This window comes from Acartia tonsa, chromosome 3, assembly GCF_053477335.1.
Source record: "Acartia tonsa isolate MP-2025a chromosome 3, ASM5347733v1, whole genome shotgun sequence".
In the NCBI taxonomy this organism is placed as follows: Eukaryota; Metazoa; Arthropoda; class Copepoda; order Calanoida; family Acartiidae; genus Acartia; species Acartia tonsa.
The window spans coordinates 24606567-24634126 of NC_137262.1; the positions used below are offsets into that span (position 1 = coordinate 24606567).

General features: G+C 30.5%; 3 protein-coding genes across 3 annotated transcripts in view; 2 read left to right on the forward strand and 1 right to left on the reverse strand.

Annotated features, from left to right (window-relative positions):
- LOC145315165 (uncharacterized) overlaps positions 1 to 9488 on the forward strand; it is an 82060-nt gene extending 72572 nt beyond the window's left edge. Inside the window, exons 5-8 of the mRNA XM_080155204.1 lie at positions 387 to 408; positions 7151 to 7288; positions 7546 to 7729; positions 8968 to 9488. Coding sequence (XP_080011330.1) covers positions 387 to 408; positions 7151 to 7288; positions 7546 to 7729; positions 8968 to 9051 — 428 coding nt within the window. The 3' untranslated portion in view covers positions 9052 to 9488. The remainder of the gene's footprint in view (positions 1 to 386; positions 409 to 7150; positions 7289 to 7545; positions 7730 to 8967) is intronic.
- On the forward strand, positions 9104 to 12541 carry LOC145314803 (uncharacterized). Its single transcript, XM_080154883.1, has 9 exons — positions 9104 to 9124; positions 9520 to 9627; positions 9808 to 9935; positions 10440 to 10483; positions 10745 to 10824; positions 11221 to 11289; positions 11605 to 11754; positions 12059 to 12177; positions 12303 to 12541. The coding sequence occupies exons 1-9, from the start codon at positions 9104 to 9106 to the stop codon at positions 12385 to 12387; spliced, it is 804 nt and encodes a 267-aa protein (XP_080011009.1). The 3' UTR covers positions 12388 to 12541.
- A 2227-nt stretch (positions 12542 to 14768) lies between these two features.
- Positions 14769 to 17592, reverse strand: LOC145315166 (uncharacterized). The gene is made up of 5 exons (XM_080155206.1): positions 17529 to 17592; positions 16607 to 16863; positions 15897 to 15959; positions 15489 to 15562; positions 14769 to 14900 (listed from the first exon to the last, which is right to left on the reverse strand). Exons 2-5 carry the CDS (start codon positions 16839 to 16841, stop codon positions 14799 to 14801), a joined length of 474 nt encoding a protein of 157 aa, XP_080011332.1. The 5' UTR covers positions 16842 to 16863; positions 17529 to 17592; the 3' UTR covers positions 14769 to 14798.
- Between the last annotated feature and the right edge of the window lie 9968 nt (positions 17593 to 27560).

Below are 27560 nucleotides of genomic sequence, written 5' to 3' on the forward strand. Positions count from 1 at the left end.
TCTATAATTCAGTTAGGGACCAATTTAGAAGGCGTAGCATCTTTATAATCGTTACCAGAAATTTCGTACGTTCATTTAAAAAAAGATGATTATAAAATTTTCTTTTTAAAAATCATCTTGCATCTCTAAAATAAAGTATTAAAAAGTAAGTATTTCCTTAAACAGTATCCTGTACGTATTTTATCAGTTATGCAACATATTTTTATGTGAAATTTTGTTTAGACTTGTAAAATAACATTCTGCTTATTAAGTTGAAACACTCTACAAATGTTAACGTTCGTTTGTTTTACCGCTTTGCTTTTATGGATGCACACAATTGATTGTATTCAAGCAGTAAAACTAAAATGTTAACAAACACTAAGCATTAAAAATAAAATGGTGTCTTTAGGTTTCAAGTTCTCCAGAAAGGTAAAATAATGTTTCATGTAACATAGCTACTTTACAAGTCTAGCCTGTTGGTTAGATATTTCTAATTCATTAAATATTAGTCTCCAGTAAGGTAGGTTGTTTTGTTTGTCTGTTAAGATCTCTTTAACCACTAAAATGGTTGAGTTTTCCATTGTATTGTGCTTCCAGGATAGTTTAAGGCACTTTTTCTGCCCCACCCTTTTTTATTTTAATGCACCCTTTATATTCTAAAACTATAAATAAGAGAAAATGCCTTTAATATGATTCTTAAGACGTATAATTGAAAGTATAACAATGTGAAATAAAAGAAACTCTTATAAGAAAGTGCAAGCATAATATTTTATAAAACTCTACAAATTATTTTATACTGACCTCCTTCACCTTTCTTCAATTTGGATAAAAAAGCATACTGCAGTTGAGGGATAAGGGATACATGAAAGATTATTTTTTGATTAGCAAACCTCATATTATAGAATTCCAAAAGTGACATGTTTTTTTTATTTGATGGTTCCTTAATAAATTATATGTATATCTGGAATTTACATCAGACTAAGGTGAAGCAGCTTATAGTGCATACAATACAAATGACCAATGATAACTGGTCACAATGCCATCGAAGGTGATTTGACTTTTGTGTCAGAACCTGAATTGGGACATAGTGCATTTCATTACCCTAGGTTAGGTAACTTCATTTCACTTTTCAATAAAATCTAAAATGCAGCCGTTTTTGCAGGAGGTACCATTTTCTGTGAAAATTTTAGAGGAAAATTAAACAGTTTTTAGTTAATTTCTACTTCTATTTTCAACTGAAGAAAAAATCCTTTTGTGTATATACAGAATCATTGTTGTTACTTAATCTTATCAAAAAAAAAATTTTAAAACTAACCCATTTAAAAGCCGATTTTTCATTTTGTGCAATATGGGTAAAATAAAAATATTACCACTTCCAAAGGGTTAAAATCAAAATTTCAAAGCTCTAAAATGTTGTTCATCGAAAATAAATAGCAGTTTATAAGGACTTTTTGCATCCATCTGCTCATTTAATAGGAAAAAAAACCAAAAATAGAATCTATTTTTCAGTGTTGACATAAAAAAAGCATTTGATTAAAAATATAAATAATAATTTTTTTAAAAAGTGCAAAAAATCTATTTATTATAGCAGACAATTATGATAATTTGTTTACAAAATTTTCACCAAAGCATTACTGATAAACCAAGGACTTATTAGATAACATACTAAATGCTCCTTTGTAAAAAGATTCTATGTATTCTGTATTCTATAAGAAAATCATGTTTTCAAATGGACATTTTAAATTATAGAGTAGCTTTTAAAAAGTAGAATCTATTTAATCTTTAAAGAATTAAAATAAAGAATAAAAAAGTTTTTGAATTTTATCTTGACATATATATGACTAGCAGGCAGTATATAATTAGAAATGTAGATTTTTTTTATAAATAATTCTTGTTTATACTCTCGAACTTGAAAAGTGTCGCTTAATTTAAACTATGTTTTTCAAAAGTTGGATTCGGTAGAAAATGTGATGGAAGGTTTTATTCTACTAACCTTTCACTAACTGCTTTTACCTGGTCCCGGAATGATTTTAGGAATTTCCCCATCCCTTTGAATTAAAAGCATTAAAAGCTTCTAGATGCTAGTGGCGCATTCCCTAGTTTTACAATGTTTTTCTGTCCGACTTAATCCCAAATAAACATAATTTAGAAATAGTCACAATTTTAATAATGGATGTAGAATATACATGGATATTATGACAGGGGAAAATTGTCGTCAATTAAGCTTGCTAACATGAAACCCATATATTGGTCAGTTTGTTCATCCAGAAAGAGAGGAGGATATAAATGTTAATTTAGCCTTATTAAAGAACATGAAAATCCAAATAATAATAAATCCATTATTAGTAGTGAAGCTACTCTATAATTCCAATGTCCGTTTATCTTTTTTATATTTTTTAAAACTGGTTTACTTTAGCAATGTATATATAATACTTGTATATATTAACAAGGGAAAATTTGTCGCCAATTTAGCTAGCTAATATGTACCTCGTTTATTATAGTTTGTTCATCCAGGTGGTGGATTGGGGTATTATAACTTTAGCTGGCTGTGAGAATTACTTTATTAGAGTACACAAAAATCTGGTGCAACATCCAAGTAATAGTAATATTTCTATAGCATTCAGCAAATCTGCACATGGTAGAGAAAGGTACGAATCTTAGCCTAAACAAATTTCATAACTAAAGACAAAATAAAGACCTACTGCTGCTATGTCAGATGAGCGGTATTTATAGTAAAAGTAGGGGAAATGCCTTCTCTTAAAAACAAGTGCAACCCATAAACATGATCATTTTGGAAAAAGGGTATTTTACAATATAGTCTGCAATATTTTGGATCATAAGCGTGCAAAAGGGGATGTATACAACCCCATGAAACAACATTTTATGAAGAACTGCATTTCCCTTTTATCGCCCTTGAATAGAAGAGAAAGAGACAGAGAAACAAAGAGAGAGAGAGGGAGCATAAGAGAGCGTGAGTTAGAAAGACAATTTTACCTATAAAATAGACATTAAACATTCAATCTTGTCATTCTAATATACATACAGTACTTAGGTTTTTTGTCTGTATCCAAAATTCGCGGAAATCGCTGGTCCAACTTGGTTTCACTTTTATTTTGGTGTGGTTTTAGACTATTTTCAAGATCAATATCGCACTAAAGTCAAAGTGTAGAACAACTCGATCTAAAGGGATAAGACAAATGCCAATAAATTGATGTACATCCCCAATATTGAAACACAAAACTACCTTCTTTGGAGCTTAAGATTAGTAGTTTAAACGTTTGAACAGTCAACTTAATAAACTAACCAATTAAAAAAGTCCTCAAAGTTGTTAAACCAACGAATAAGAAACATGATTGTAAAAATTTAAGGACTAGTGTAATAAACATTGGTATCTCTCACTCTGGGAATAGCTAGTCACTTGAAGCTACTCTTTAATTTGAAATGTCCATTTGAAAATATGATTTTCTCATAGAATACAAATTTTTAAAGGAGCATTTAGTATGTTGGTTTATCAGTAATGCTCTGATGAGAATTTCCATAAGAAAATTTATTTTAATTGGCTGCTATACTAAATTGACTTTTTTTTACATCTATTTCAATGTCAGAGGTAAAGACTGAATAGTCTGTTTTACTTTTTAGCACTTTTAAAAAATATTATTATTTATAGTTTTTTATCAAATGCTTTTTTATGTCAACACTGAAAAAATAGATTCTATTTTTGTTTTTTTTCCCTGTTAAATGAGAAGATGGATGCAAAAAGTCCTTATAAACTGCTGTTTATTTTTGATGAACAACATTCTAGAGCTTTGAAATTTTGATTTTAACCCTTTGGAGATGGTAATATTTTTATTTTACCCATATTGAACAAAATGAAAAATCGGCTCTTATGGGTTAGTTTTTAAATATTTTTTTTGATAAGATTAAGTAACAACAATGATTCTGTATATACACAAAAGGATTTTTTCTTCAGTTAAAAATAGAAGTAGAAATTAACTAAAAACTGTTTAATTTTTCTCTAAAATTTTCACAGAAAATGGTACCTCCTGCAAAAACGGCTGCATTTTAGATTTTATTGAAAAGTGAAATGAAGTAACCTAACCTAGATAATGAAATGCACTATGTCCCAATTCAGGTTCTGACACAAAAGTCAAATCACCTTCGATGGCATTGTGTGGTATACATCAGGGAGTAAGGGAGGGGACAATGGATCGAATATTCAATTTTTAGGAGTCTCAGACTTTGGGGACTGGCTTAAAGGGAATGTGCAAGAATTTAGCAGTTTCTGACTGAGTTTGGGGACTTGCGCATAGAATGCCGCTACTCGTTATGTATGTTTTGAATATTGCAGACGGGGAGAAGGGATAAGGGAAGTGGGGGGAAGGGAAATAAACACTCGTTGTGTTAGTTTGGAATGTAGCAGACGGGGAGAAGGGAGAAGGGAGGTGGGAGCAAGGGGCAAGAGAAATAAACAGAATAAAAAGGGGCAGTCATATTCTTGCTAGCAGCTGGCCGGGTCCAATAATCTTTTAATATAAAAATCACAACAAAAAACCTCAATGTATTTCATCAAAAACAAGTTGTGATTTCACTTTACATGACGCTATGGAAATCTATTATTCAATTTACAATCCCTTTATAATTTCCTACAAATTTATTGGATTAAACTGGATTTCATGCCCTTTCTTTGATAACTCTTATATTGAATTAATTGCCCATTGTCCCCTCCCTTACTCCCTGGGTATACATTGTAATTGACCAATGGTCATTTGTATTGTATGACGTATTTTTTTATTAGGCATTATGAGCTGCTTCTACAAGGGTTCTAAGTTGATGTACAGTAGATATCATAGATCCAATTTCCAATAGCCCTGCCTAAACTTTTAATTCTAAGAACTTGACTGCATACTCTTGTTGAATACCAAACTTTCGTGACTTTGAAAAAGGTTGTGCCACACTGGAAAAAAATGTATCACTAGACTTTGCATGCATGTTCATATTTTTCTTAACTTACAAAATTACTGAATAGCTATAAATGAAATCAATATGATTAAAGTATCACTGAATGTTAACCAACATTAACATGAAGACTAAAAACTAAGATATACATGAACAAGATTTAGATCTTTCATCAAAATTATGTCTTAGAATAGTGCATTTTTTAAGAATAGGTTGAAAAACATACTATCTTAAAAATATAAAAAAAAATTCGCATCGTATTAAAGACAGCTTTCCGCAGAAATTAAAATTATAAAATTAAAACCAGGCTTAAAAAAACTGGCATAAATTTTAGTATTTTTATTTTAGTATTCGTGGAAAATTGGCTGTAATGCGAAGCTATATATGGTTTTTCAGTATGGCTGGGAACCGGTTATTAATCGGTTTCGGAGCCATACTGGAAAATGTTTTCTACAGTGCAAAAATGTATTGCAGGGCGTAGGAAAGCAAAGTAAAAAAAGGAAAGTAAAAATTTTCTAAAGCATGGACATTAGGAGCAGGGCGTGCAAAGTCAAGGGTTCTTGTCTAAAAGCAGGAAAATAATCATGACTCCGGCAGCCGCGCGTAAATATTAATAAGGGCACCCTCTAAGACGGTTGACTGAAGGCTCTTCAGAGATTGAAATGTCTTTGGATGGATGCTCTCTCCCTCTGCCCAGCAACGAGGTGGTTAGCTGGGTTTTCAGTACTGGTGACACAGACACGTTATGGTTGGTCGACGGGCCCTTCTTGCTTCCTATCTTCCCTTCTGGTAGCTTTGGTATGGATCACACCTAAAAGACAAAAATTTATATAAATGCCATTACCCTTAAATTGTTTTTCTTTTATAATTAGGACTTTCAGTTAAAGTAAGTACTATTAAAGGATTGTTTTTTTGTAATTATTAACTTTGAGGAGAGATAGTAGTTATCAAAACCCTAATAAAAGTAATCGGTCAAATGTTCGACTGATTCCCTTCTTTTAATTAGAGTTTAAAGGCTTACTATTAAAATTTTACGGTAGAAATTCTAAATTTACCACCCTAAAAAAAGAAAACCATATTTGCAAAATTTGAATGAAATTTTGATCTATTTTTAAGGATGAAAAGTGACAGATTTGCACATTATTCATTGCCACTTTCAATAGCAAGACTTTTCTTGGTCTAACCAGTTATAACTGTTTTATATCAAGTTTTAAAAAAATTTTGGTATTATCCTCTTAGAAACTTTTTTTTCAATTTTGAAAATTTGGAAAAATTAGGCAGCAATGAAATGAGAAAATGGTGTTTCTTTTAAAACCTTAACTCGTACTAACTATTTCAAATTTAGTAAAAAAAATTTACAACTGGAAATTAACTGAATAGATTTTTATTGACATAATAGTTTAATTGATGTGCGTTTTCACGTTCAGATTTGCATGGACAAAGAAAGTTCTCTAATTGCATGCAAACATTTTGGCTCTGGGTCCGATCATTAAAATATGTGTAGTTGTGTAGTTCACCAACAACACGAAGACATTTTTCAAATGGACACAAAATGATACAATCAATATTTAGTATACTATACAGTCCCTACACAATTTCAATCTACGCAAACTTCAATACACATTCTAACCCTTAGTTTTTGTTATAATGATTCGTTGTACTTTAAACTGGTTTTTCTGTTGGCTGGATTCATATTTGATAAGATAGGATTTCCTTCAGTTAAGTTAGTTATAGTTTTTAATTAGTAAAATTTAACCAAATTTGTTTAATTACAATGCTAAATTGGTAATACATTGATTAGAAACGATTTTTTCAACGAGGTTTAAGGATCGGACCCTGCACTGCAATAAACAAATATGCCTGCAGCCATTTAAATTAGACACACATTTGTGAAAAGGTGCATTCATTTATATTTATATGAGAATGTTTGATCAAAAGAGAGAAAGAAGGGGACATTTGAAATTGATTATTTACAATTCGTTACAAATATTGCTTTTGTCTCTTATATTTTATTAATACAATCATATGTTGTTATATATTCTATCAAGTTACTTCGCACTTAACCTCTAGGAAGAACCTGGGAGATAATAAAATAGCTTAAAACTACCCCTTTACCTTTTTTAAACTTAACATTCTACCACATCTAAAGTACATAAGTATTTATCATTTAAATTTTAGATATTATGATGGTTTTGTAATAATTATTTAATTTTAGACGTTACAGCTATAAAGTAATCTCCGAAAAGACTGAAAGCCTGCCTGCTGAACCTGTATACTCTCCAACCTATCCTGTCAGCCAACCTGCGGAACCTGTATACTCTCCAACATATCCACCCTTAACCACTCCACCTTCAGGGATGGAGATAAACTTATAGAAAATTAATTTATTTAACACTTTTTTATCATCAGCAATAAGCGGTTTTAGTCCATTTAAATTTTGGGATAAATAATATTTTTTAATGCGTATATTGTGTTATATGAAGCTTTTGTTTTTCTGTCTGCAACACATTTTGCAACCCAATTTTTCGTGGATGATAAATTTTTGGAATAAGAATATTTTGCATATTAAATTTTCCCTTCTTTTATTTGTTATACCTATCCCTTCTTAAAAGATGAAGAAGATGAACTCGTGTACACCTCTAGCAGCACCACCACCTTGGCTCCAGTGTACGCCCCCAGCAGTGCAGCAACACCCCTGCCACCTGTCTACACCTCCCCGACACCTGCACCCGTGTTTGTTGAGGATAAGACACCCGTAGCCGAAGCACAAAATAAATATCAAGTCTTTTCTTACAGGAACACATATTTTAACATTTTTTTTATTTTTAAGGCGTTTTTTTTTAATTTTTAAATTTCTATTTATAATAATTAATTATGTGTATGTTTCTAAAACGGTAGTTTCAAAAAGTGAGCCAATTTCACATTATGATATTTGGCTTTTTTGGTCAGATTTTCATTTTTTGTCTTCTTGACTAAATCAAAAGTAAAAGAACTTTTTGTCAATATGAGAATGGACAATATTACAACACCATTATTCTTTAAGTAATTGGTGAATTAAATTTCAAATTGTGTGTTATGTATATTAGGGTGGGTTCATATCGGAATTAGACAAAGCGGGGATATGCAACAGATAAAATTAACCTTAAAAACATTTCTGACCGAAAAAGAATTTTAAAAAATTGAGTTTTAGAACACGACCACTTAAAAATATAATTCATTACTTATTAGTATGCAAAGACGACATTCAAATTTTTTTTTGAATCAGAACTATGGCTTCATGGTGCTCCCTGGAAAGGCCTTGAGGAGCTAAATCAGGAACTTTTGTCTGTTTCAAAATATCTCGTTCCTAGCCTTAGAAATCACTAAAAAAACAAATTTTTTTAAAGGTTTATTGAGAATTGTCCAATTTGTAGAGGTTTTTTAGATTTTCTCAGGCTAGGAACGAGATTTTTTGAAACGGACAAAAGTTCCTGACTCAGTTCCTCAAGGCATTTCCAGAGAGCACCATGAAGCCATAGTTCTGATTCAATAAATTTTTGACTCCCATTTACAAATAGCTATACAATTGAATGTCTGGTCGTCAGCGGTTTTAAGACTAAGGATAAATTTTAAATCATCCAGAGGTGTATTATATCTATATAAATTGAGTGCAGATCCCCGCTTTGGCCTCAGAAAAAAAATGTCCAAAATCGACCCACCCTAATGTATATTAAAGACGTTAAAAATGGTCCCTTCAGTTGCGTAACAATAATAGACAGACTAGGTGGTGTCTCCACCCTAACAGGCGCAGTTAGTACTTGCAGAAAAAGTTCGCGCAATGAAAGAGTTGGTTGTCTGTTAGGTGTTACAGAATAAGATAGATTCACTTGGACAGAAAAGGAGAGATTAGTTCCCCTTAGTTTTCTTTGGTTGTTAGACTTAACTTTTATGTGTCACGAACAGCTGCCTCACCCGTATGAGGTCAGGTAAGGTAGGGTCAAGTAATCAAAACCAATTGACTGAAAACTAAATAATTAAATATGCTTGTGACCTAGGCCCCAGAATAGCAGATATCAGGAGATTGAGGCCTCTGCACCCAAAATTTTGAGATTTACTTACAGGAAAAATTCAGTGTAGTCAATAAATGATAAATATCGTTTAATTAACATAATAATTATGTACTTTAGCAATGTCGTTTGCTATCAGAACAGCATAAATATAATGATTTTAAATTCTTGCTTAACCATAAAACATAAAAGATATGCATATGCAGATTATTAGTTACCTAATAATTATATAATTTTGCAAGCAGCAACTGACACTGCCCTAGGGTATGTCAATTATCATTACCAAACAAATTATCAAAAAGTCCTTTCAGTCGTTAAATTCGCGGATTTTTAAATATTAAAAAATTATCTTTTAATTTTTTTTAACAATTTTTTACAACTTGTGAAATGTAATGTTATTAACAATTAAATACATATCAATTCAGGAATAAGGTATAACCAACAGGGGAAATAAATCTAAAATAATATTTGGGGGGCAGATGTACAGGTCGTCAATTTTACTATGTGTTGACCCGCAGTGACAGCTGAAAATCAATAGGTTTCGTATTTTTTTTTAAAATTAATTTCGTTGTTGGCACTGAATACTTTTGTGTTGTGGTATAGAAAGCTGGATAGAAATGGCAAGGAGATCAAAGACAACAATAAGGTAAAGTAATTTTTCTTTAGATTTTGCACCATTTTCCGCCATATTGATTCAGAATGGCAAAACAAATCATCACGCTTCGCACGCTTTTCATCATTCATCTACTCTACAATCTAACCCTTGAAAAGCTCACCTTTATATCTATTTAGTTTATTTATTGGCTGTTTATTATTATTTTTCTAGAAGGAAGTTACCACCGAAGCCGCTACCGAGCTAATTTCTCCTCTGGAATCATTCGAGGAAGATAACTTTGCTCACAATAACATCAATGATAACCTGGTTGATAACTCTAACCAACAGAAAACAATCAGGTACGTAGAGTAAAGTGCATTTTTTTAAGGCATGGTCAATGAATAACTAAATATAACATTAACGTTAGATAGCTCATTAGAAGTAATAGAGTATACGGTTTTTTTTTATTTAATAGGTTTTGAGATTTTTTCCAATTTTTTTATCTTTATAATATATCAAAATTTAATTTTGAAGAAAACTTTTATTTCTATTTAAAAATGTTAAATCAATGAAACTTTTCTTTGGCTAATCTCATTGTTTTTCTTATTCATGAAAACTCTACTATTGTTATCTTTCATAAAGCTATTTATTTTATTAAAAGACAGACAGTTGTTTTCCCTCAAAGCGCTTACTCGATCACGGACCACCCCCCCCCCCCCCCTGTTTATTAGTTTAGGTTAGGTTATATTGGATAATAGCCCTGTTGTATAACAAAGGGGGGTAGATTGTTGTTAGTGTTCGATAAGCACTTCGAGGGAAAGAACAAAAAGATTAGTTAAAATTCCTAATTATTTTAATTTTAGAAAGTATACTTTCCGTGTAATCAACCCTGCAGAGAAAACGTCAGGTAATAACTTTTCCAGTATGGCTTCGAAACCGATTAATATCCGCTGGATTAGTAACCAGTTATCAAACATACTGAAAAATCATTTATAGCATTGTATTACAGATACATTTCCACGAGTATTAATATAAAAATTATAAATTCAATACCCGTTTATATAATCATTTTAATATCCACGGAAAGCTCTTTATAATACGATGCGATAAATAACTATTAAAATTTTAAAATCTCTCCTGTCTAAAAACCTGATGTATATTTTTTTAGACAATTCTAATTTGTTGTTGGGGAGAATAAAGACTCTGCCCCCTGTTGGCCCCATTCCAGTTTCACCTGCCCCTTATGAGGTAACACTTGGTTAGATTTACTAACTAAAGGTCAATGGCGAAAGCCTTAAGGTTTGGCTTTCCTTACATAGATATAAAAAATATGTAAGACTTGGAAAATCCTAGGCTATTCTAAAGTGGCTGGATTTAGTAAATTCCCAAAAAAACACAAATTCCTTTTTTTCTTCATATTTTTCATTTGCACCTCTATAATTTTTTGGTAATTGTAAAACATCACTTTTGTGATAATATTATAACAACACAATGATATTATAAAAATGAACATCCTTACTATAGTTAAACTTTTAGTTTATTTCGTTAGATGTTATCAAATTATAAAAAATATTCTACAATTTGACTTCAGCAATACATTTGATTCGCATATTTTCTGTCATTAGAATTAATGTGATTATTCAGGTAAGCCCCAGATATCCTAGCATTGTGCCTGCCTACTCTACACTTGGTCCTATTTATTCTAACATCCAGGTATTAAAAGTTAATCGGATGAATTGTTTTAAAGCCAAGATTTTTTCTGGATATTTTCTTCTTACTTATTTTGAAAAAACTTCTATATTTCAAATCATGGAGCTTTGAAAAGTTTGAAATGCATACGATGTTGATCAAGCATAGTTGTTATTATTTATAAAAGAAAAATAGCTTAAAACCATCCCAAGACTTAAATCTGAAATAAAATAGCCTATAACCTAAGATATTAAGCTTCAGACAAAAAAAATACTATTTTATATAATAAGATATTCCACAATTATATTACAATTATACAATTATATTTAATTTTTTCAGTCATATACAACAGCAGCCCCCTTCTTCTATGGGCCCAGTGCGTCCCCCTCCACAATTCTTCCCCCCGTCTCTCCCCAGTACAAAGAGGTCACTGAAGAGGAGAATGAGATAGAAGAGGTTGAAGAGGCATTTGCTGATGAAGCTCTTCCAAGGAATGATGACAACTTAATCAACTGTATCCATACAATTTTATATTTTTTTCAACAAGAACAAATCTAATTAAAAAATGTGTTCAAAATACATGCCATTTGTTTTCTAAATTTTTGCTTCATTTGATCCTTTTTGTTCATCTAATATTTTAATCACAAGACAAACGCAGTATTTAGACTTAAATAGTTTTCATAATTGAGTGAAATATTAATCTATTCTATCTTCCATCATGGTAAAAAAAGCCTTTGAAGTAAAAAACTTGAAATATTATTTTTCTATATTAATTTGTTGTAATAATGTTTGCAGAGGACCCAAATCTGTTGATGAGCCCGCCCTGTTCATTGACCTGACCAACGAGGCTGATAATAACAATGAAAACAATGCTAGAAGACTCAAAAGGCGCAACAGGCCCGTCAAGAGAAGGTTTGTTTCATCTTTAAAAAGCCTGTAATATTTATTGTCCTCATTTTTCAAGACAAAAGAAAGCAAAAATTCTGTTTTGAATTTCTTCTGTTCCAAATTTGGTTTTCAAAAAAGCTATTTTTCAGATTTCGCCAGGGAGTTAGAAGACCAAGAACCGGAATTTATGGCGCCAGATCCTGGAGCAGCTTCAACAACAATGTCGTCTTCTAAATGAGGAAAAAAGCCCGCGAACCACACTGGCACTTGTTATTGTTTTGTACCTTTCTAGTCTTAGTTTTCTAGTCTTATATGTATGTTATTTAGTAATAACGTGTCCCAATAAATTATGAAAACAGATATTTTTTTCTGAAATGTGCATAATTTTCTAGACGATTTATAAAACAGATTTTTTTCTGAGCTATAAGATCAAAAATCAATAGATATAATTTTAAAAACATAAAGCTACTCTTTTTAATAAAATTATAATAATCTGTTTTATAATTAACTTTCTTATAATAATAAATTATTGTTGAAAATTAAGAAGTCTCATTGAGTCTAATTTTAGTTATTTTAAAACTTCAACCATCTTGTTAATTTGAATATTTTATTTTAAACAATTTTAATAATTTATGTGAAATTTAAACTATCCCAAGTTAAAGTAATAATTCTATTTTATTTTGGCTGTTTTATTATGTAAAAATTGCCATATATGTACTATTTATTTATTTATTGTATTGATTTTATTTATTTAGAATAAATTATTTGAAATTCTTTCATTAACTTATTAATATGTTTTAACAGTTATTCTTTAACATGAAAATATGTATAATTATAATTATAAGATTAGATAAAAATACTTTACAATTTCAAGTTAAAAAGACGTCATCTTGAGAGTGCTTGAGGCGAAAAGACTAATTTAATCTCCTTTAAATTTATTCATTTTATAATGACAAGAATTTTATTTTTAAAACTCGACTTAAAAATAGATTAAAATAAAATAAGTATTTTTGTGACATTAATTTCAATGATAGGAATAGGAAAAACAAGAAAGATTATCAAAATATTATTCAAACGTACATATTAATTAAATAAAGATCCATATGAGCTATTTTTGAATGGAATGATGATTTTTGATGCCATTTGCGCATAAACATTAAAAAAAAAGAACGATTTAACAAATACAAAAAAAAGGTTGATTTAGGGAATAGATTAAGAATTTTGTTTACAAAGATAACAGAAAAGAAACAACATGTCTTTGTTTAACATTTTAATCCTCTAACAGCTATACAAGTTAGGTTTACTAACTAAGTAATTAAAAAGGGTTTTTTCTTCTGTTTTGGAAGCGCTACTACTCTATAAATATGACGTTTTTGTACTAATTTTTTTAAGTAGACCAAACAATCATCTTAGAATGCAGATAAACCAATTCCTCTCTGAAAAATTAGAATGTAAAGTTAAACAAAGAATGTAATAGATATCTATCCCATCGTATTATAGACAGATTTCAGCGGATAGTAAAATAAAAATTATAAGATTCCCCTCTAATTGTGGGGTATTATATTAACCCTCTAATACCAGAAACGCCTGGAATTTTATTATTAAGGCATAAGACAATCAACGACAAATAGACATACATTCGCAATGATAAAAATACTAAAATATAGATTAGATTATTTGTCAAAAAGTTTAGATGCTGCCTATTTTAAACAACCAATTGAAATTTAATAACAGTACCCAAAAAGTGTTTAACCTAAAAAATGTGTTTTACAAAAACTTTTTATACCAGTATAATTTACGGTTCCTTATCCCCTTCCCTTCCTTAACCTCAACTCAAAAGAATTTACACATTTACACCATCTTTTTGTGATTATGGCCTGGAAATTTATTTAAATGAATTGACCTACCCTTGAGTCCCTGAGAAATCTGCAGAACAAATCATCTTCACAGACATGGCGGCTTAACCAGTCATAAAAATCACTGCAAATATTTCAATAGTTTTACTGAGTTCTATTAATCAGAATGTATTCTATTTAAGTGAATGTTGAAGAAGTTTGGTTATTTTTAAGTAGTTTTAGACAAATTTTAAGAACATTTACTTTTTTCATTAATATGTAAACTGTCTCAATTCAGTTATAAACCTTCCCTGTACCTATGAGAAGCTTCATTTCAAACAACAACTAAATCGATGATGCGGTTAGCTATATTCTTTAGTACACACAGACAGACAGAAAGTCCTTTTGTTACTTTTATGTAGGATAAATTTCTACTTACTTATTTTGTTATTTTTTTCCAGATGCGATTGATAATGAGTATTTTTTCTTTAAATATATTTCGGAATGATGAAGTTTATTTTTTCCTTTTAAATTGGGTTGAGAAAGATTTCTAACTGAATAGGATAAATTTCTGTTTCAAGTCTTCTGTTTAAAAGCATAAAATGATAAAATAAATCCTTGATTAAATGTCGTATTTCTTATCAGAGCTTTATTTGTCATAATGGTTATATTACATACGTGGATATTATGACATGGGAAATTTTGTCATCAATCTAAATTGCTAATTTTATTTTCCTCCAGCAGTAGGGGAGGGTATTGGGTAAAAAGGGTATCGTTATTTTAGTCAGCTTAAAGAACCATTTTATTAGATTAGGCAAAAAAATATTGCAACATCCAATTAATAGCACATTGATTTTTTTCATGGTCAGCTAGTGAAACTATTTTCCTTCTTTGGTAGTTTATCAGCAACTCCTAGAATACAGAGTAAGTAAATATTGAAAACTTTAGATTTTAACATAGAAACAAATTTTTAATGGTCTTTAGAATAATTATTACTTTTTTATCATATAAAGATATGTATATAAAATCTAAAATCATCTGCATACAATTTTAATGGATCAGATCGACTTTCTGGCATTTATTAAATGTGATATTGGCTATATAACATATCCTTGATTTTATGTTATCATTATTTGTGACTTTTGTTAATATAATATTAGCAAAAAATATGACAGGGAAAAATGGATATAGGATATACGTGGATATATTGACATGGGAAAACTTTTCGTCAACTCAGCTTGCTAATGTGGACCTCATTTGTTGGTCAGTTTGATTATCCGATAAGAAAGGACGGGTATGGGATAAAGGGGATGGATGGGGATATCGTTATTTTAGCCAGCTGCGAGCATCACTTTATTAGAGAAAATGAAAATCTGGTGCAACATCCAAGGATTGATAAGTAGGGAATATATAGAGAAGATTATACTTTTTATCTAGAGTGAGTTTTAAACACAACTTATTTTTACATTTTAATATTACTGATTTGTGACATATTTTTACCTGAAAATGAGAAATTTGTTTCCTTTTCTTTAAGATTCCTTTCTTTGGTGTTAATCTCACTTTTGAACCATTTTCTAAAATATTAAAATTCAGAGGTTTAGTGATTTTTTACAATCTTGAAATTGCTTTTCAAATTAACTTTTGATATGAGGTTTCTGCTAAATATGTGTGTGAATATTTTCTTTCGACTCACTTCTATTTTTTACTAAGATTAAAATCAGTTTTGTGAGCCCTATGGAGCCAAAGGTCCGGGCTAACCAAACTGGCTTTAATCTTATGATTTTAATTTAAATATTCGTAAAATATTATCTATAATACGATGCTATACATGATTTTCAGTATGGCTGAAAACAGGTTCTAATCCAGTGGATATTATTCGGTTTCGAAGCCATACTGGAAAAACTTTACCTGATGAAATCATACTATTTACAAAATCAAGCATTTTGTTGTCAGATATTCTTCGTTTTTCTTCTGAATTAGAGAAAGTATAGTTATTTATCGCATCGTGCTATAAACAACTTTCCACGGATATAAAAATGTTCAATTAAAAGATTATTATTATACTGGTCTTGTTAGCCCCGAGATGCCGAAGGAACGGTCTAACTAAGTTGATTTTATTATTATAATGTACATTTTTATATTAATAGACAACTGTATATAATACAATACAATACATGATTTTTCAGTATGGTTTAGAACCAGTTATTAATCGGTTTCGAAGCCATACTGGAACATAATTTATAACTTTAAAATAGTTGTCAATATGGTTCCAAATTACTAAATCCGCAGCCGAAATTTCCACAAAATATCCAACGAATCTTAGTTATTAAAAAATAAATCAGTATTGCAGCACGCCCTCATTCATGTAAAGGGAGTTTGTCTAGAAAAAATTTGCACAAGCACATTCATTTGTGCAATTTCACATTTTTAAGTTTCTTAAATACTTGAGACAAAGTCAAATAAACATAATATTTTCTGTAGGGTTAAGGCGAAAGATTTTATTTAAGTCTTCTTTTTATAACAATTAAGTAAATTCAATTTCTGGTTTCATATGGACAGATAGACGCACATTTTTAGATTTTAGAATAGCTTCTCTACACGTAAGACAGATACTTTACCTGTTGTATAGATATGACAACGGGCAGAAGTTGTTTTCTGTTTAATTTTAAACCTAGAAATATTATCATCTTTATTCGCTACATCCCAGCTGTCCAAAGTGTTTCCATTTGTTGGTGTGTCAAGTTGCGTGTCATACTTGCAAACATTTCCTATTTTGTTTGTTGTAACATAGAGGGAGTTAGAATTGCTTTTAGTGGATGAAGGGGTGGAGCTTGTTTTTCTTTTGCCTGACATTGATTTGACACTGTTTTGTCTCCTAGAAAAAAAATAGGAATTATTTAAATCAGTGTTGCGGAGCCGGAGCCGGGAGCCGTGGAGCCGGCATATTTTGCTGGAGCCGGAGCCGTAATTTTCGTTAAAAAACGGCTCCGGACTAGAAAAATAAAGAGATTTTTTATAAATTATAATTTGGTAACTCTGTTTTGTCATGTGCAAATGCCCTTTTTAAGTACTCCAAGTCCACTTTTATCAAAAATTGAACTTTTAAAACATTCAAAAGTCAAAAATGGACGCGGGGAAAAAATTATGTCGAGTTTTTCTTGATTTAAGGTCGGAGCCGGAGCTGGAGCCGGAGCCGCCATCATCAGAGACGGCTCCGCGGTGCCGGAGCTGCAACAAAATCAAACGGCTCCGCAACGCGGATTTAAATAATTAAGATTATAAATTTAGCATTGACATGGTAAAAGAGAAAAGCTTTTCTACTTTTAGGTTTGTCTGTTGGTCGAGAAGAAAATGACACTTGGGTAAAGTCTTTTTACCATGCTTATCAAATACATAACTAAAAGTGAAATTTTACCATCTATCTAATACAAATTTTCAAATTTTATGTCAACCAATCTTGTGATAACATGACCTTTGACCTATTGGTTCACTTGTAGAGTAGCTTTTATTTTTATTATTTTCTCCTTACAAAAATCTTACCCTAGGTTTCTAATTTGCTGGACATACTCTTCCACCGTTGGTATGTAATGCAGCTCCAAAAATCGCAGCTTTAAAGCAAGCAATTCAAAAAACATATTTTTTTCCAAGCAGCTTCCAAGTGCCTAATAAAAAATGACTTCATATAATACAAATGACCAATGATACGCCAGTATACATTAATATTGACAAATGGTAAAATGTATATTGACCTATCATTGGTCATATGTATTTTTTTATTATTTACTATTAGCTGCTTCTATCTTTTCAGATTTTAAGATTATTCTTAAATTATCGAAGCTTTTTCATTTACAGAGTCTCGGTTCGTACGTTTGTAACAGACAGCTTTTATCGTTAATTTAGGCATATTAGAATTGTACTATCGATTTCAAACTTGGTATGATGATTTCTGTAACAGCACAGACAGTTTGGTTGCATTTAGCGAAACATCTCTATTATCAAGTCCTAAAAATATAAGTTTGTTCTGACAATCTTCAAGTATCAATGTTCTTTTCCTCTACCCTCTGATTTTAGAGCTTCGCTTTTATAGATGTTGTCATCCTTGTAAAAAAAAATGCATCAAATGTATCTATGTATACTTTTAAAAGCGGTTCCTTAATTGCCTAAATATGTAAAATTTATGCTGATTTATAGTGTGAATTAAAAGCACCAAATTTTTCTATATTATTTATTTATTTTACCTTACTGCTTTATGCCAAATCAAATTATTGCAGACATTGCGACAGACCGATAGACACAAAAGAATTTTAGAGTAGGTTTGTTATTAATAAATGTTTTTTGAATATTCCTGTTGTGCATACTCCTTCTCAGTGACATAATTTTCTGATATTAGCACCATTTTTCTGTAAGAAAATAATCATGACTATACTAAATTATTTTAGTCATACAATTATAGATATGCTAGTGTTATATCCTTATATAAAAGTAATAGCATGTTTGTCTGACCGTGTGTCTGTAGCTGAAGAAGTTGATAACCGCTGAACTGATAATTTTTATAACTTTTTGGGGGGAGGATACAGTCCCTAGAAAAAATAACCTCTCAAAAAAATCTTCTTTTCTAAACTAAATTGAAAAATGTAGAGTCGACGACCATCCCCCTTGAGCAAGGCAATATCAAAGTTATTAAACGGTGAGCTGTAGGTTATAAAAAGCTACGCTTATAAATACACGATACTAAATAATATATTCTTTGCAATATGAATTTCATCAAATTAATCAGAATGGCAATTCAAATTGGTAGAGCTTGACAGCCTCATCCACACTAAGTCGCACATATCTTAAGCAGCTGCAATAAGCCGCTGCTGTTTTGTGGAATCTTCAGCCACCAAATATGCTTCTACGCCACAGTATCAAAATTAACAGCCGTTCTCACTTAGCTTTTGCCGCAGCTTCAATAAATCAAAATTTATTATTAATATTAAGTATAAATCATAACATTAAAGTTATTTTATCAATATTTGTTAACAATAACAAACATAAAGTATAACTGAATAAGACATCTTCTTGTCTTAATTTGTAATATCCTACATAGGAATATTTATTAAAGAAGTGAGAACAAAATTTTTAATCTTATCGTATAACATATATTTGTCATTTACTCGTGTGTTATATTCTTATTGTCTGTTTTTTCTTTAGTGCAGCATATTTTAATGTATTCACGTCAGTTGGTACAAACATATAGTTTAGTTATATGCTTTTAATATTAGAGCACAGACAATCCCCCCCCCACCCCATCCAACCCTAGTTCGAAATAAATTGAAATAATGGGAATAACATTTTTTCTGGTGATAATTGTTACCTTAAGCTTGTAAAGGTTAGCTAAAAATTATTACATGGTAGTCCCGCAGGTGTTAGGGATAAAGAAAACTACCCCCCCCCCCCCCTCTTATTTTGAATTAGATTTTTAAAAAATAAGAGGTGGGTTTTTGTGCTCACCAGGGACTTTGAAGAAAAGCACCAATAACTATTTTCCAACCTTTTTACACACATATCCTCCTGTTTTCGCTTTATCTTGCATTATCTTGACGACAAAATAATTTGTTGTCAGTTAGTTTATTCTTGGGTGGAAACCATATTTTAGTTGTTGTCTTTTTCCATTTCAGAGTTTTGACGTGCTTGGCTGATTTTTCTTACGCAGCTACTCTATAACTGTAAAATGTACGAAACCTAGACGTCCAAGGGAGAATATAAAGGTGTTTATTTACCCCAACCAAACTTTGAAACCTCTGATTTTATTGCTCTCAAATTTTTTTTGAAAATACATATATTACCCTTAAACATTAGAGACCCTTAAATAAAAAGCTTGGACGTCCCTGGTCCAACAGATCCTATTTTTCTTCAAACGTCAACTAAATTCATAAAATGATAATTACTTGTTATAAATTTATGATTTAGTTTTCTTGTTTTGATGTTGTCATCCTTGTTTGAAACAACAAGGATAGTACATGGTAGGAGGCATACGACTGAAAAAAATATGCAAAACAAACCAGAGAGAGAGTTTTATGATAACGTTTTCTAATTCGTTGGCCTAAGAATTTTGGAGCCTTTAGTGAATTTTGCTTGGTTGATTGTTCAATCTCTAATTTTAATCTACAGAAGGGGTAATTTTGTGTATCATCAGTGAGGATCTACAACAATTTATCGGCCATTGTCTTATCCCTTTAGATCCCTGTGAATACACACTCATTAGATGAAGCCCTATCTAACCTAAAATTAAATTATTTAATTGATGTTTAGGTGTTAGTTTTTATCACCTTCTTTTAATATCGTATCAATTATTGTCGATGTAACATTTACGCTATGTAGGGAAACTTTCAAACGCACGTACATACCCTAGCAAAAAAGTTTTTTTAGAGTTGCTTTGCTCCAAGTCTTCAGAGCAGTAAATTATTTTCCTTAGAAATATTTAAAGCGTGTATGTTAATTACATATTTGACAGGATAATTTATAAATTAATGTCTTTGATGAAACGACTTTTTTACCGACAAATTTGCTTCTTTTTTACAAATAACCACGATTTAGTTAATTACAGACACGTATATTATAGTAGCGTAGCAACTATATATTTACAAGGTAAGAGTGACGACTTTTCCGGGAAATTAGTTTTCTATTCCGTGGTAAGTACCTTAACATAGCTAGATGATAGTTAGAATCAGAAAATCGTCTTTTAAATTTACAGATTAATCGTTAAAAAATTATCCTCGTTTTAATCAAATTATTAAAGGTGGCAGCTTTGCCTTTTTTGTCAATAAATTAAAAATTCATTTTTCTTTTTTCATATTCCTATGGATTATAAGTTTTAGATAAAAAAGCACATGTAGATTAAAATGTCACATTTAACAATCTTAAAAAATAACAGAGAAGGTAAGATCATTGAAATGTGTAAGAAATAAAGAAAAAGATAAATCAGTTAATAAGTAGATGCGCCACTAGATATTGGGAAATCGATATAAACTTACAAGAGATTGGGCACTATCTTCAAAGCACCTATCAGGAATCCACGGTAATCGGACACAGATGATTTCTGCCACCAAAAGAAGAAACAGTTTTCTGACTGCCTGCTTTTTTTCCTGCTACATCATCTCAAGCTTTTATTCAAATCTTTAGATTTCCTTTGTTTCCTTTCTTGGAAACATTGTTTGGTAACTTAACCCCATGACGCTTAACTTAGACGCCCGCCAGATGACCTACCTCCCCCCCCCTCCTCCTCACCAACAGTCTCACCACCTCTCTCCCCTCCAAACTTCTGTCAACAACCCCTCCTCATAACTTCAACTACACCTACGTGCCTACAACATCTATAAACCCGCTAGAAATCCTTTGTGTGCTTTTATTAGATCTATTTTAGTGTGTGTGAAAGGGAAAATATTTTTCCTTTATTCTTGTGCAGATTCCCCCATATTTTATGGGGTATTTTCACCCGCAAAAGCCTAGGGGCGGGTTCGCTTATTACAGTGATACTTTCAAATCCTGGCAAGAACTCTTGTAGTCTTTTTATTATAAGACTACCTTACAATTTTGACTTTTCCTCAATTTTGTAAGTCCCCAAAAGAGCCCAGTAAACTGAAACTGGGACCCTCCACCTCCATAATCTACTCCTGCCCAAAATGCTTGCTATCAAACAAACCAACCAACTCTAACAAACTAAACTCAAACACCAAACCAATTTAAACATTATCAATTTAATTGTGTATTTAGTTTATTATGCTAGTTATTAATATTTTATATGTATAACAGCTAACCCTTAACCTACTAACACATATCTAATTTATTAATTTTTTTAGTTCGTATTTTACTAATTTTATCATGTATGATTTTTTTCTGTAAGAATAAATCATTTCAACGAACAAGAGATTGGGCTTCATTTTCAAAGATAGTCATCCTTATAAAAAATATTTATTCAAAACATAATAATAGTTATTTCTCGCATCGTATTATAAACGGCTTTCCGCGGATATAGAATGTACAATTATGAGATTAAAACTAGTTTTTTTAGCCCCGTGGTGCCGAAGGCACCGGCTAAAAAACTGGTTTTAATCTTATGATTGTACATTTTTATATTCGTAGAAAGCTGGATATAATACGATGCTAAACATAGTTTTTTCGTATGGATGAGAGCCGGTTCCTATCCACCGGATTCGAATGCATACGAGAAAATGTTATTATGGTATTTAAAAGACATAAATTGATATAAAAATATTATAATTAACAAAGAAATTATTTTCATGTATCTAGAGGTGTTTTTATTAATTAATTCCTTGTTTTGGATCTTATCAATAATAATCATGATTAAGAATAACATTACATGACATTAACAATAAAAAGATATATGTAATACGTTTTTTACTTATCTTTTGATAAATAAACTTCCATACAATTCTTAAATCTTTGGTTTTTTATCGTTACTTGATCACAACTTTAGGGGGGGGGGGGTGGCGGAGGGAAGGTTTCTTATCCGCGGACAAAACATAAATAAATCCGCAGACGTCAGAGTCAGACCTTTCTTTTCTAAGGTACTAACGGCTGCTTTTAGAAGCTCTGTATTTGAAGAGGGAAGGAAAGGCAGACTTCAACCTAACAATTAAATAGCCTAAAACGACCATTCCATTTAGAGAACTTAATTAATTCAGTAGTTATCGAAATCTTTATATTTCTAATCTTTATCGGTTGGTAGCAATGTATGCCAACAGAAAGAATTGCTGTTTATTGCATCGTATTATAGACAGCTATCCGTGGATAATAAAATGAAAAATTAGAATATTAATTCTCTTTTCGTTGGCCCCGGGCCAACAAAACTGATATAATTCTTATGGGTTTTTATATTTTATTGTTCGTGGAATTTTTCAGTATGGCTCAGAACCGGCTCTAATTCAAAGGAAATTTATCGGTTTAGAAACTATACTGGTAAACATTTATATATATATTACATAAAAAATAATCAGTTTTGAAGTTTAAAATTTAAATAATCCCAAATAATTGTCTGTCTTTATTATCATTTCAATGTGTTTAAATGATTTTATGTTTATCATTAACTAGTTTTAATTAACATACAGAAGAACAATAAAATTACTAATACATGAAAGTATAAATGACTAAATATGCATTTGAATAAACTTATTATTATTATTTGATTCTTTATTTGTCTTAACTATATACATAGAAAGTTAACATATGAATTATAGGAGTTATTATAACAATATTAAATAAGGACTAATCCAAGATATTCTCTTATAAAAAGTGTAAGTTCATTGTGAAGCAGAAGTAAGCAATACAAAGAAGGAAATTTTGCCGTTTAACATAAAAAGTGTACATTTAAATTAGGTCAATACTAATTCAACATAATATCTTCTCAAAATATGTCCAATTTATACAAAAAAATAAAACTTCAGTAAGTTCCAGAAAGAAAAATAATCGTCATCGAGAAGTAAAATATAATATTCATGATAAAAATAATAGGTCAATAGGTACTAATCCTTAATATAAAAATGTGTATAATGGATACACAGCTGAACTTAAAATTGTTAAGGAGGGATAAATAAGTGTGGCCTGTTAAATGAAAACTGCAGAATGCTTTAATGGGCAGATCACCAAAAGCTCCACCTCAAGATTATTGTTAAGGTTGTATACTGACCCTCTATTGGATGAGGTAATTTTTCTTGAAGGTCTAAACGTCACCATATGAAAAACAGGCTTAAATTCATATGGTTAAAGTTAAGAATCACAAGAAATAATTATCCTTGGGATCATTCTTTTTTTTACTACACTTTATTTATCAATACCCACCTGTAGATTTTACAGGTGAGATGAAGTTGAGGTGAAATACTTAAGTGTGTCTAAAGATTTGGTGTGTTTGTTGTGTAAGTGTAGAGTATAGTATATATATATTACATACGAATTTAAATAAACAAACACTTTTTAAAAATGCCCTCATTTGCAGGTAGTTTTCTTTCTATACTCGAAACATGACATTTATCCCGGGTCAAATTGAAATGTTGTTAATTTTTCATATCCTAATCTATAATTTTTGTTTTTAAACAAAAATTTTCTTTGAAAGGAAATAAATTCAAGTAGATTTGAATTTAATGGGAGCTTTTTTTTCAGTCTTGACTGAAAGATAAAAAATAACACAAGTGTAATTTCAATATTAACTACATTAATAATATTACTGGTGAGCGTTTTTGGGACTCCTACTAACAGCCAGCTTGAGTCGAAATTAAATTCCATATTCTGTAGAAATTCTGTGAAGTAGTTTGTTGTAAAGTTTGTGGTGACGGGACAGTCCAGAAAAAAGTGTTGTGTTGTTTCTCTCGGTGCGGGTAGATTCCGGTCCAGCTTACAAAGTGTACATTCTGGAGATTCTAGCCTAAAATTTGAGATATTAGCGTTAAAATAGTTATAATTGTTTATGGATCTAAATGCGAATTCTCGGATATTTATTGGTAAGAAGGAAAAAGTCCATACTTTTTGCCATTTACGCTCTCTCTCTATATCAAATTCTCTTATTTTCGCCCAGTTATACCTATTTAAGTAAGACTTACACTTTTCTATCCTCTGATCATCATTTGATAAGAAGTAACGAAAATGTTTTGACTTTACTTTTGGCTTTAAAAAAAGTGAACTGATTTTAGTTTGGGGTTTTGAAAGTTTACACCTATATAAAGCAATATTGTGCTGAACAAATCCTCGAAGTCTCAAAAATTCCATGTAATTGAAGTTGACCTTTGATTTGATGTTAAAGTTTCTATAATCTAGACATATATTATCAATATTTAACAGGTCTCCAAAACAAATTGACTTAATATCATTTTCATAGCGTACCCATGTTGTTTCTGTAAAAATTGCCCTGCTTACAATTTGTTTTTCACTATTACAAAAGAAATTATTTTTAAAAATTCTCATATCTTTTATGTTATCATGGTTTAGCCAAAATGAATTTGAAAATATTATATATGATTCAATAATTCTAGATAAAATAGGATTAATATTCTTATCTAAATTTTCATTGAAATAAAATGGATCATTTGCTTGACATCTAGTATTTTTTATTTCTAAAGCCCAAGTATCTACTATAGATAAGGATTTTTTATACATTAAAATATCTAAAGAGCGTAAAAAATCTATTACTTTTGGTATTCCTAAACCTCCATTTTCAACACTTGAAAAGATTTTAGATTTTGCAATTGGTCTACTTTGACATAAGAAGGAAATAATGAGATTTTCAATTTGCAAAATTATATCTTCAGATGGAAAGACAACTGCCCCTACATAATTCAGTAAAGGTAACATGAATCCCTTTATAATTGCAATTTTTCCAGGTGTAGTAAGGTAGAAAAGTGCCCAAAAATTTCTAACTTTTGACATTTTAGCGACAATTTTGTTCCAATTATTTTGCATATTAGACAGTTTTGAATCAAAATGTAAACCTAAAATATCAAAATCATCAACCAATTCAATACCAATTAAATCCAATTCCAGAAAAAAATCATTTGATGGCTTCCTTCCTATAATACAAATTTTGGTTTTGTTTACATTAGTTCTTAAATTAGAGACTTGTGCAAAGTAGGTAAGAATTTGAAAAATAGTTTGTAAAGCAATGGCAGTTGGAGTAAATGCAACATTACAATCATCGGCAAATGCTGATTCAGGGTCTGGCTGTGTATCTGTGTCTGTCAATTTAAAAGGTATAGCTCTTGGTATTACAATTTCATTGTTAATTGATATAATAAGTAATAAAGGGGTTAGGGCAATTTTAAAAATGTTAGGACTTGGCCTATCACCTTGCATATAACCAACTTTCATGGGAAAGTTAGGTGTTATTCCAGTATCGGTCAGAATGTGGGCAAATCTATCATTCATGCAAATTAAAATCATATTTATCATATTTGGGCCAAAATTCATAAATTCCAATACATCTCTTAAATATCCATGTCCAATACAGTCAAAGGCTGAGTGAAAGTCAATTAAAGCAATTGCTAGAGACGAGTTGGAAGCTAAAGTTTTAGAAATTAGTTCATAAATTTGAATCAAATTTTCCTGAATAGTGTATTTAGAAGAATAGGCTTTTTGAGATCTGATATTTATTTTATCAATTACTTTTTTTAACCTATTGTCAATAACCCCAGAGAAAATTTTGTACACAGTAGACAAACAAAAAATTGTTCTCCAAGATTTAATTTTTGAAAGGTCAGAATTTTTTTTGGCTATAAGTCTAATTTTACCACATCTTAGCATGCCTCTTAACTGTTTTTTATTAATCATTTCTTTAAAGCCTCTCAGTAAAGGTAAGCTTAAAATGTCCCAAAACTTAACCAACATTCTATAAGGAATACCATCTGGTCCTACACTAGAATTTAAATTAGCTGAACAAAGTGACTCTTTTAATTCATTAATAGAAATGTCTGCCTCTAATTTTTCTCTATCTGTGTTATTTAATTTATGTTCTAATATTTTTGGGTGATTTACATTATTGCCCAAAAAATCAAAGAGAGAAGAATTGGAAATAAAGGCTGTGCCAAATTTATTTTTAAAGTGGTTTGTTAAAAACTCATTCCTTTCATTCTCACATGTAAAAGATTCACCTAAGTCATTCTTAATTTGTGAGATAGAGTCAGCTTTTTTTGAATTTTTTAGCAAACTACTAAATGTTTTTGAGGCCTTTTCTGCATTTAAAATGTGGAAATACCCAGAAGTCTCTAACCTACGATAATTTTCTTCATCTTCCATTTTACTCAGACTGTTTTCAATATCAATGATTTTATTAAGTACAGTTTTATCTGTGACATTTCCACACTTCAATGCGTTTAATGACTTTGACAAATCTTTTTGTATTTTTCTACTGCTCTTAAGAAAGTTTGATTGAAAGCTTATTATAGAATTTTTAACACAATTTAACAAAACTTCAAGGAAAGCATCATGACTAATATTTAAAGGCATTTCATACAAGTCATTTAAAGGAGGAAGTAAATCAAAGAGATAATTAATAGCCTTATCTTTTTGTTCAATCCAGAACAATATTAGCCTATCATTTTTAAATTCTGTCAAACTTAGGTCATTCTTTAATCTGAATGCTAAACTTATCTGAGAAATGATGTCTTGTAGATGTAGCTTGTTAGGAACATCACAGTGTTGAATAAACAAACAGTGCAAGAATCAAGAGTCATAGCATTTTAATATTATAGCGTTTTCGCATGTACGTCTTTTTCTTTTACGTATTTTGGGACATTTTAGAGAATTATATAATCTTGTAGCTATATTATTTGATTTTACTATCCCTGAATTATACAGCTAACCTACCATAAATTGCGAATAAATATTAAACTTACTGGCAATCGTTTTTTAAAGCAAAGGATACTGTCATTTTCAATTTTTCTCACATTTTTTTTGAGCCCAGAATTCCTTCGATTAGGGGCTCAACAAGGCACTTTGAGGGAAAACTAAATTGTATTTAAATTTTAAAACTTATAATTTTCTATATAATTTGATTCTTGTTATATACATTCTTAAATGAAACCACAT

Coding starts and splice junctions, on each gene's coding strand:
- LOC145314803 (XM_080154883.1), top strand. CDS start 9,104: ATGTCGTTTGCTATCAGAACA. Junction 9,936..10,439: donor AACCAACAGAAAACAATCAG/GTACGTAGAGTA, acceptor TTTTAATTTTAG/AAAGTATACTTTCCGTGTAA. Junction 12,178..12,302: donor AACAGGCCCGTCAAGAGAAG/GTTTGTTTCATC, acceptor GCTATTTTTCAG/ATTTCGCCAGGGAGTTAGAA.
- LOC145315166 (XM_080155206.1), bottom strand. CDS start 16,841: ATGTCAGGCAAAAGAAAAACAAGCTCCACCCCTTCATCCACTAAAAGC. Junction 15,563..15,896: donor AAATAGTATGATTTCATCAG/GTAAAGTTTTTC, acceptor TTAATATTTTAG/AAAATGGTTCAAAAGTGAGA. Junction 14,901..15,488: donor AACAAATTTCTCATTTTCAG/GTAAAAATATGT, acceptor TCTGTATTCTAG/GAGTTGCTGATAAACTACCA.